Below are 10,942 nucleotides of genomic sequence, written 5' to 3' on the forward strand. Positions count from 1 at the left end.
GCCCTACTATGTGGATCACCGCTAAAGAAGAGGACGTTTGATCTCCTTCACCCTCTCTTAAGATATTTGTAAAGATTCAGGGATATACGATCTCCCTAGATAACACAATCTTTAATATATGCAGTTTTAAGTTTCGTGGATTTTGCGCACCAATCTTTGCATGACGATGAACGTATCGATGAGAAATTTGAGGATTTTGTTTTTATGTTTTTCCGCTGCACATGTGATATCGGCCCCAGATACCATCTCTTTTTTAGATGGTATCAGAAGGTACGCATCGTAAAATTAAATCTAATTTTATTTTATTTTCATCATGAAATAAAAGATTATTTTTATATTTAATATAACATATTACATATTTTATGCCACTTACAACTGGGATTTGACATGTACTCCGATGAATTTACTAAAACTTTGGTATAGTAATGCTACAAAATCAGATTATGGTTTTGAAATTTACAGTCTGCTTGGATTTACCAAACCCATAAACCAAAGATAGGTCTTAAAATTCTGTCTAATAATTTTTAAAACTTTCATCGCTTACCCTTGAGAAAAGAAAGTTAACTTTTTTTTGTCAATATCTCTTAAAAAACATTATGATATTAAAAATAGAAAAATCAAGTATTTTATATTTTAAAAATTATTTGATAAAATAAATTAATATTAAATATGATTTACTTAAATGCAGGTTAACAATAGTAAATGTGTGGAGAATTTTAATATTTAGAGGAAAATTCGTCGTGATGTATGCGTATAATATAATAAAAAGATTAATAAAAAAAAGGAAGGTGTTACTCCTTTCTACCACAAAGCAGAAGAAGCAGCAGCGGCAGCAGAAAGAGAGAGCTCCTACTCGCCCTTCCCCGCCGCCAAATCCATCGCGTGATCTCTGATCAACCCTGCGATTGATCCACTCGCCGTCAGCTCCAATCGGGTGGGTGCCGATCGATCTCTCTGAACCCCATTCTCTAGCCAGGATCCCCATTAGCTCTCCTCCCTAGTTACTTTCACCCCTTTCGATCTACCCTCTATGATCAATCACGGCAACCCTTTGATCCATTGCAGTGCTCTTCAATTTCTTGCATGCATGCTATGGATCTCATCTTCGTTTGCTCTCTTTTAGGGAATTTGGTGTCTTTAATTCGTTTCTTCTTTGTCTGGTACCGTTTTGTTCAATTGATGAGAGTTTTATCTTTTTTAGGTTTTCCTTCTTTACCTTATGACTAAATTGAATCTCTTTGATGCAGGAAAAATAAGATTGTATTCATTTTCCCCCAAATCGATAAGGTTTGATCCCCACGAACCATATTTCTCCATTTATTCCACTTATAATTTTAATTACATGATTCCCCTCTTCTCATTCCGTAATTTGTCTCTGCATTCATTAGTGATAAGCAAGGATTCATCGAGGAGGAATTCATAGTCGAGATGGCCACAGTACTTACTAGTGCCAGTAGCCCTCTGAACTCATCTATTCCGATCCAGGAAGCAAGTAGCAGGAACAAGAGGAAGTTCCGAGCTGATCCGCCTCTGGCAGACCCGAATACGGTCGCTGATGCATTGCATATGGAGTTGCCGGACTACGAGTTGTTCCCAACGGAGAAAAGTACTGAGATTCCCATCCCCGAACACAACCATGCAGGCATCTGTGATGTGTGTAGGACTCATATGTTTGGGCACAAAGAGGGGCTGGAGTTGGATGAATTCCAGGATGTCGATTGGAGTTGCCTCACCGAGTCCCAGCTCGAGGACATCTTGTTGAGTAATTTGGATATGGTCTTTAGGACCGCGATTAAGATGATCACTTCGCATGGGTACACCGAGGAAATTGCCACAAATGCTGTGTTGAGCTCAGGGCTCTGTTATGGTTATAAGGATACAGTTTCTAATGTTGTGGACAATGCATTGGTTTTCCTGAGGAGTGGGCAAGAGGTGGATTCTTCTCGTAGGGAGAATGTTGCTGAGGATCTGAAGAAGTTGGAGAAAAGTGTGTTGGCCGATATGATAAGTGTGCTTAGGGATGTCAGTCCTTTCTTTAGTACAGGTGATGCAATGTGGCACTTGCTGATGTTCGATGCAAATGTCTCCCATGCTTGTGCGATGGATAGCAATTTGTCGAGCACAGTCATATATGATGAATACTTGGGCACTTCTACTGGTTCCCAGTTGGAATCAGGGTCAGTCTCTAATAACACCCCCCCTTCAATAAACACCGAAACAAATGTTCAAGGGCCTGAGAAGTTGAATCGCATCATATCTTGTCCTGAGAACACGCAGAAATCCAACACTGCAAAAGTGGTAGGGATCCCGAGCCTACCTTGTGGAAGGTTCTCTGCATCAAATGAGGATGGCATGGGCCCAAAACCTAAACCTGTGAAGGAAAGCTTGATTTCGTCATATAATCATGCTCAGGAATCTTCTATTGTTGTTTCTCGATCTTCACAGGAAGAGAAGCCTGTTGGCAGTAGAAAGGTCCATGTAGGTAGTTCTAAAAGAGAATTTGTCCTCCGACAAAAGTCAGTTCACTTTGAGAAGAGCTATCGGTCCTTGGGTTCTAAAGCAGCTTCAAGAGCATGTAAACAGAGTGGGCTTAGTAGCCTAATTTTAAATAGGAAATGCAATCCAGTATCGGATTCCGCGAGCATAAGTTTGAAGAGCTCCTCATTAAAGATTGGGAAAGCTGCAGGAATCAACAAATCAACAGCAGATGCTAACCTTAACCTTTCTTTTAGTGATGGACACTCATCTAGTCCATCATGCATCGCAAAAGAAATTAGCAGTCAGTTACCAGCATCTAGTACAAATACTGAACTTTCTTTGTCACTACCTTCTGAGAGCAATGCTGGTGTTAGTCTTAAGCAGGAACCTAACGTTAATGCTGCAAATTATAGCAATAATAGCCCAATCCATTCTGATATTATGTGCAGAGATTGGGTCCCAGAGGACAAGAAGGATGAGAAGTTGCTTGTATTAGTTCCCCTAATGCATGAACTCCAGGCGCAGTTGCAAGACTGGACTGACTGGGCTCAGCAAAAAGTGATGCAGGCTGCCCGAAGGCTGAGCAAGGAGAAGGCTGAGCTGCAAACGTTGAGACAGGAAAAAGAAGAAGTGGCTCGTCTCGAAAAGGAGAGGCAAACTTTGGAAGAAAATACCAGGAAAAAGCTTGCTGAGATGGAACTTGCAATATCAAAGGCAAGTGCCCAGGTTGAAAGGGCTAACGCTGCTGCCCACAGGCTTGAATTTGAGAACACTCAGCTAAGGTTGGGAATGGAAGCTGCAAAATTACGTGCTGCAGAATCAGCAGCCAATTGTCAAGAAGTTTCAAGAAGAGAGATGAAGACTGTTAAAATGTTCCAGTCATGGGAAAAACAGCAAGTCCTGTTTCAGGAGGAGCTTGCAACTGAAAAGCATCAACTGTCTCAGCTGCAGCAGCAACTTGAACAAGTCAAGAAGCTTAGAGATCAATCAGAGGTAAATCTCTTTCAATAGTGTATCATTCAAATTTTCAAGTGGGGAAGTGCATGCAATGCATTAGAGAAAGTTGCCTGAACAGTAAAAGTACATAATTGTACTGTATAATCAGTTCCCTTAAGACACGTAGTTTAAGGTTTTAGTCCATATCATCAAATGTAAAAGATTTTGTAAGTGTTTCTCTTTTTGCAAAAGAGGCTGTCACCTGCAAAGGATAAGATAAAATATGAACTGATATCCAGGCCAAGCAACATAAATAGAAGTTATCAAATTAAGATGTCAACAACCACATGGTATGAGATTAATAACTTGCAAATAAAGTGTTGTTGATCACAGTGAGGCTATGAATTATCTTTATTCATCTTATTGATGATGGTTTAAGCTGTTCTCTTGCCGTACAAATTGGTCATACGACTTCCACAATTAGCTATTGTCCAAAGGGCTGTCTGATTTCCCAGAATTTGAGTGGCAATCACAAGTGCATTATAATTAGAAACGTGTATTTGGATATGCTACAGAAACATCTGGTTTTCTTGCATTTGCAATTGTAAAGTGCAACTATTTAATATGTTTGCTTGCAATTAGAGCTTACAAATGATTTTGTTGGGGATGGATGGCAGGAGGGATCATGGTTGAAAGAGGTGCAGGTATTTGGTGGTTGGCAAGAATGCCAAACCATGAAGTCAGGTAGCTGTAGTTGGGTGGATAATTAGAGGAATGGCAATGGTCGGAATGAGCAGTGAGAAAGGTGTGATAACTAAGAGAATATTAGGACTTGTAATTGGTGTCACTTAAGCTACATTTCGTCATTGAGTTGCATGCTGAAATACAAGCACAGAGGTTTACATCTTGACAGGAATTGCAGATTATTACAATCAGGATTAAATGTGTGAAGAGAGGGAGAAGAAAAAAAGAAATGAAAACTTAAGAAAAAGATTGAAAAGAGATTTGACGGATCTCAATTTGGATAGTGCATCATTCTCAATAGAATTCAATGGTGGGAAAAGATCTATGCAACTAAACGCAGATGGTTGGAAGCTAAAGTCACTGTGGCTAGGCCCACATTATACAAATATCATTTGGATAATTTATGTAAATGCCCCATATGTTTGAAAGTTGACATCATCCTTCTCAATCTGTTCACTTTAGCATCCAATTTGCCCTAAAAAGCTTTTTAAATCTTGTTCTCTAGCTTTTGGGCCTTATATATGGTGAATAATCTTTTTGTTTTCCAGTTTGGATTTGATCTTAACCTACATTAATTTGTCAATTTTCTTGGAAAGTTCCGCTGAAAAGTAAGTAATTTGCAGCTTCATGAACAGGCTATTAAAACGTTTATAGATATTGAGAATAAACTTATAGATTTTGAAAAGGAATCTAATAACCTTCATTTTTTTCATTCTTCATGGGGTTTGTATATAATTCACTGGATTTTTTTTGAAAATTCAGTATTTTTCTCCTTAGTTCTGCCTCGTGAAAAACCTGCAGGCTAGGTGGAGACAAGAAGAGAAGCTGAAGGATGATACACTCACAGAAGCCAATGCTGAAAGAAAAGAACGGGAACAGCTTGAGACTTCTGCAAAATCACAGGAAAATGCATTAAAATTGGAAGCAGAAAATGTTTTGCAAAGATGTAAAAATGATATCCGTAGACTTGAACAGCAGATTGCACAGTTACGGCTAGTCACACACTCGTCAAATATTGCTACACTGAGGTGGGGAACAGATAAAAGTTATGCATCCCGCCTTTCAGATGGAAAGAGAAGTAACGACTCGTATGTATTGGCCAAGATCATGGATACTCAGGACTTGGCATCTGAAGACCTACAGCGTGAACGCGAATGTGTTATGTGCCTATCAGAGGAGATGTCGGTTGTCTTCCTTCCCTGTGCTCACCAAGTTGTTTGCACAAAATGCAATGAGCTTCATGAGAAGAAGGGTATGAAAGATTGTCCTTCTTGTAGGACCCCTATTCAGCGGCGGGTCTCTGTTTGCTCGACTGACTATCAGCTCGAACATGTCTTCTGAGCTAAAGTTTCGGAATAATAATTTGTGGCTTGGAAATGAATAAGGCATGATAAACAAAGGACATTGGCTATGAAAAATCATTTGCAATGAATTATCAGCTTTATACAGTCCTATATTAAACATGTAGCTTACGATAGTGTTTCTTTTCTTATTTTTCATACATGAATCAGGAAGATTGTGGGTTTTGGTCAATCTACATGGAACATCTGCGTTGGTTTTTAGTCATCAGAAGTTTATTTCTTGAGGTGGGTGGGTATGTATTGAAAGGTTTTACGGTGAAGCATGTTATGGTTCTGATGATTTATCTGGTGCAAATAGAGTCTGATATCGAAATTTTTTCGTAATTGGGCAGAAATTTGATGCAAGAAAAGGAAAAGAGATTGAGTGAAGATTTTTCATACTGACCTACTTCTTTTCTTGAATTTGTAATTTTTTTTTCTATACTGACCTTCAGCCATAAGAATGAGTGGCTAGTTTGCATACAATTTTCTTACAGCTTTCTAATTATTGATTACCTTCTCTCTTTTTTTTTAATTCTCTTAGCATGCAAATAAAATATGCAGCTGTTTTTTTCTTTGGTAACCAATGTTATTTTTATGCTGATAGTAAATTTTGTTTTCTGCACATCGACATTTCTTTTGTTATTTCTAAAGTTGAAATCACTTTGTTTCCTTTGGCATGCAAGTAATTGCAAGATTTTGCATACTTCAACTAACCTAAAAAAGCATGATACTTCTGTCTGAGATTAACAAATGTTTGCATACTGTTCATCATTGATGAACGAGTGTACCGTGACCAGTGTAGCACGGCTTGGTTCATGGGTCGATGTCGGAAGTTTACGATCGGTTGGGGGAGGTGCCAAGGTTGATCACGCTCGCGAGTCGGGATGCGGACGTTGTCAAAGGGAAAGCACCTCTTTGTCGAGACACTAGCGTCATCCTCGGGGAGGGCGTCTCTTGGTCGGGGCGGTCACACTTCCGGGGTTGGTCGTGCTTATGCACAGAAGGCCCTCGTCGAGGGTTCCTGACTTTGGCCCCTTGACGATTACGTTAGTAATTGGTTTCCTCTTTTTCGCCTCCTCTGGCCAAATGCCAGTTAGAGGCTTTTATACTACTATGCGAGGATTAACTGTATGCGGGTTTGGCGCCGTGGTCGTTCCCCGAGTGGCGAGGTGGTACCTTCGTGTGGCCGCTGTCCTGGAATGCACGGAACGACGTCATGCGGCGCAGTCCCGAGCTTTCCAGGACGGGATGTACCGAGAGGTGCCTTGGTACAGATCCTATCTTGGCGCGTAGAAATACTTCTCGTGTTAACTTGGCGGGGGCGTGATGCGACATTGGTTGTGACATGGCTGGGGCTCAAAATATGCCTTATCACTTCTCCCCTCCCCCTCGCGCCCCCCCCGCCCATCGAGGCGTGCCATGGGTCCTTGCAAGAGGGCGAGGGGTGCGTCTAGCTCGTAGGAGTGCCGTGTGTGGATTGGTTGCTCGTGAGGGGTAGTCGGGCTGGTTTATCACGGGGCTACTTGGCGGGCCGTGCTTCGTGTCTTGGGGAGGGATTGAACCTGTTGGCTAGGCGATTGAGCTCGGGCTTAGGTTCGGGACCGACGAGTCATTGGTCGGGGGACCAAGCTACGCGACTCGGGCAAAGATTGAACCCATTGGCCAAGCGACTGATCTCGGGCTCAGGTTTTGGATTGACGAGTCACTGGTCGAGGGACTGAGCTGTGCGACTCGAGCAAAGATTGGACATGTTGGCCAAGCAACTGATCTCGGGCTCATGTTTGGGACTAACAAGTCGCTGGTCGGGGGATCGAACTGCGCGATTCGGGTGAAGATTGAACTTGTTGGTCGAGCGGCTAAACTCGGGCTCGAGTTTGAGATTGACGAGTCGTTGGTCGGGGGACCGAGCTGTGCGACTCAGGCAAAGATTGAACCTGTTGGTCGAGCGACTAAACTCAGGCTCAGATTTGGGGCTGATGACTCGGGCACGTGTGGTAGTGTACACGTGTGTCCGAGTGCTCGTGTCGAGCGGGGCAATGCAGGTCCTGGCGGGAAACTTCCCGTCATGAGCTGCTTCTAGCGAGAGATTTTCTGTCACGAGCGGCTTCTGGCGAGAGAGTTCCTGTCATGAGCGGCTTCTGGCGGGAGCTTCGAGACTAGGGAATCTAGGAGTTATGGTGGGTTTTAAGTGCTGCGATCATCTCTTTCCTCGGGGAGCCCAAATGTCAGCTTGGGGGTGGCGAGTTTCTTCTTTATAAACCCCTAACTATGGAAGGGGGTGGCATTGCTCCGTTGCTGCTTTCCCTGCTTACGACTCGGCTTGCTACTCGTTGTTTTGAGGTCGGGATGTCTTCATCTTCTTCTCCCCCCTCTTCTAGTCGATCAGTTTCCGAGATCAGCAGCTCGGGCTCCGGTAGTTGTAGGGTAGAAATGATTAGTTCTTCGTCGAGTGGCTCGTCCCCGGTGGATTCGAAGGCTTTTGCGGCCCTGCAGGTGATTAGGTCATGGCATGATGTGGACTCGACGGTGCCCGAGAACTTGTTAGGTCTGATCTAGGATAGTTACAGTATCCTAAAGGATTATGAGCTTCATGCTCCGCGTCCGAGTCAGCACCCTTATGTCCTGTTTCCCAATGGATTCGGGCTAACCACGGATGCTTTGGAGGTGGGACTACGTTTCCCATTGCACCTGGTCATCCGAGAATGCCTCCCTGGTGGGGGATTTCCTCATCCCAGATGGTGTCAAACTCTTGGTGCTATATGGTGGTTTTCCTCGGGGAATGTCGGGGGGCAGGGATCGAACTGACCTGAACTCTCTTCTTGGCCTGCTTTCGCCTATGCAAGGGGCGGGGTGGGTATTATCTAACCGCCCAAAGTGGGTTTAGGATTAGTGGGGCTCCCTCCAACAACAAGGGGTGGAAGGCCCGATACTTCTTTGTAAGTTGCAGTCGGGGGTGGGAGTTTTGCGTTGGGTGGACCCCCCGAGCGATCAACAACATTCCTCCTTTTCTTTCACATGAAGAGGCCGAGCGCGTGGAGCGACTGAGGGAGATCCTGTCCTCTTCTCGGGCCATCAAGGGGATGACCGAGGAGTGGTTGGTTGATGAGGGGCTAAGTCCAACTACGAGGGGTACGATCAAATTCGTGCCCGGGGTGCTTTCTTTCTTTTTTCTTTTCCTGACGCCTCACTAATCATGCCTTTATTTTGCAGAGATGGTGAACCTCCAAAGGGGATGCCCCGTTCTACGGCCGCGATGCAACCGACGCGAGAACGCGAAGGATCCGGTTCCAGGGTTCCTTTAAGAAAGGGGATGCTGGCACGTGGGTCGAAGTCACCCGGTGATCCGGAGGTGGGTCGGTCGAAGAAGAAAGCCAAGGTCGGCACCCAGAAGGTTCTGAAAAGTGTGGCGAACCGTGAAAAGGTGACGTTGGGGATGGGTAAGTCGGGTGGAGGCCTCCAGGGCGAGGGCTTGGCGCAGGCGCGGGAGAGGGGGCGTGCCGGCTCTCCTGGTGAAGGCCCTTCGGAGAGGTCTACAACTTGCCCGAAGTCGATGCGGGACTTGTGCCGCATCCGTGCTCGTTCCAAAGGGGAGCCTTTCTAGGCCCTTAGCATGGTTGACCTCGTGGAGGAGAAGCCCGAGGCTCCTTACAGCACCATGACCCACTCTCAAAGCTGAGAGTAGGATATAGTTTGATGGGTCGGCAGCTCAAGAGTTCTCGCGGGGGATGCTACATCCGACACTAGCGAAGCAGCTATACTGTTCACCCTCCGTGGTGCTGATGGATCGGGCGACCAAGTCCCTCTTTTGGGTGAGTTTTTTTTTTTGTTTTTTAGGTGAACAAGCACTGACGTCGATCATCTCGCAGGGACAACATTACACTATGGCGTTGATTGACCGCGATTACACATCAGTCGGGTGATCGAGCGCATGGGCAAGGTGAACTCGAGCCTTCGTCGAGAGATCGAGGAGCTGAAAGGTGGGCCTGGCCCAGCGGCAGTGGTGGCGGCCAAGCAGCGTGCCGCGGAATCAAAGGCCGAGGTCGAGTGACTGAAGGCCGAGCTGGTCGACTCCTAGCATCAACCGAAGGAGTGTCGAGGGCGGGTTCGGGCTCTGGACAACGAGCTACTCTCTCTTTCGTGAAACATCAAAGTTGCGTGTTCCGCATCCCAGGCGACGGAAGAGGCCCTGGCTGAGGAGCACCGACTGGCACTCGAAAGAGTGAAGAAGGCTATCTCCGAGTACAAGAAGTCCACGGAGTTCCAACTTGGTCTGGTAAGGTCGGGCCAAGTGACCTATGAGTTCGAGTACCAGGTCGCCCTTGCGCATGTTCGGGTAAAGTGTCTTGACCTGGAGGTGGAGCCGGATCCCTTCACTGATCTTCCTGAGGACCGGAGCTTCAGGATGCCAGACGAAGTCCCTTTCGACGATAGCCTGGAGGGTCCCCCGAACTGAGGGATGTAATTTTTTCCTTTGTCCTAGTCAGGGAAAATTTTGGGTTGTATTGTCTCGACCGCAATGTGTACACCCCTTTGGGGATGTATTGTCTCGAGCAAAACATCTCAATGAAAGCACTAGAGAGTAGCTCATCTTCGCATTGGGATAACACAAGCAAGGTGGCCATGGAAGGCCTAGGTCACACGTTGGCTAGGAAGTTTTGCTCAAACTCTCTCACGAGCTGGTCAAAGGAAGAGACCGAGGATAGGCATAATCGGCTGAACCATGCCCGTGCTAGTCCTTTGAAGGTAGTCGGGAACACCCGACACATCAAGGCATCGGAGGTGCCGTAAAGGACCTTTTGAGCCCAGAACACGACATGTTCCGTGGGGTTGGAGCCACCGTCTTATGTTTCCAATGCCGGGAGCCTAAAGTTGAGCCGCACAGGCTTATCCTGGATTTCTTGAGCAAATGGGGATCCACCAGAGCTGCCTTCGCCCGACTTGCCACGTGACTTTTGGAATTCGCGCTTGAACTCGTCTAGGCGTCGGTTGACCATGGATAGCTGGACCCTGAATGAGTCATCCACTAAGTCCGATGATAAGGTATCGAGCTCGAGGAGGGGTGGAACGACTTGGAAAGGTGCGGGCACGCTTTGCTCGGGGAGGCTTCTTGGGTTAACTGTCTGCTCTCGGGCTTCTCCTATCCCGACTTGTTCCCTATTCGGCCTCTGTTGTGTTGGGTCGGTCGAGGGAGCTGCTAGCTACACGGTCTGCGGGATGAGCGACATAATTGTTTGCATCATTCCCGCCAAGGTTTGTACCTACTTGGCCAGGCTGAGGAACTCCTCGGGCGAAATGACCGAGGGTCCTGTAGCATATTCGGGGGGAGAAAGCCCTGGATGTTCGAACAGATGCCAGTAGCAATCCAATGTCGGAGCCGGAATCCCTCCATCCCTAAGGACAGGGAGGGGCTTATCACCGAGTCTGAAATGGGGGGCGGTCAA

The 10,942-nt window shown here is 45.9% G+C and overlaps 1 protein-coding gene across 1 annotated transcript; it reads left to right on the top strand.

Moving 5' to 3' along the window:
- The first annotated feature begins 794 nt into the window (after positions 1–794).
- Positions 795–5,612, top strand: LOC103969208 (putative E3 ubiquitin-protein ligase RF298). Its single transcript, XM_009382684.3, has 4 exons — positions 795–934; positions 1,248–1,287; positions 1,389–3,471; positions 4,960–5,612. Exons 3-4 carry the CDS (start codon positions 1,429–1,431, stop codon positions 5,497–5,499), a joined length of 2,583 nt encoding a protein of 860 aa, XP_009380959.2. The 5' UTR covers positions 795–934; positions 1,248–1,287; positions 1,389–1,428; the 3' UTR covers positions 5,500–5,612.
- The last annotated feature ends 5,330 nt before the right edge of the window (positions 5,613–10,942 follow it).

The sequence above is a fragment of the Musa acuminata genome, chromosome BXJ1-2, assembly GCF_036884655.1.
Source record: "Musa acuminata AAA Group cultivar baxijiao chromosome BXJ1-2, Cavendish_Baxijiao_AAA, whole genome shotgun sequence".
Lineage (NCBI taxonomy): Eukaryota > Viridiplantae > Streptophyta > Magnoliopsida > Zingiberales > Musaceae > Musa > Musa acuminata.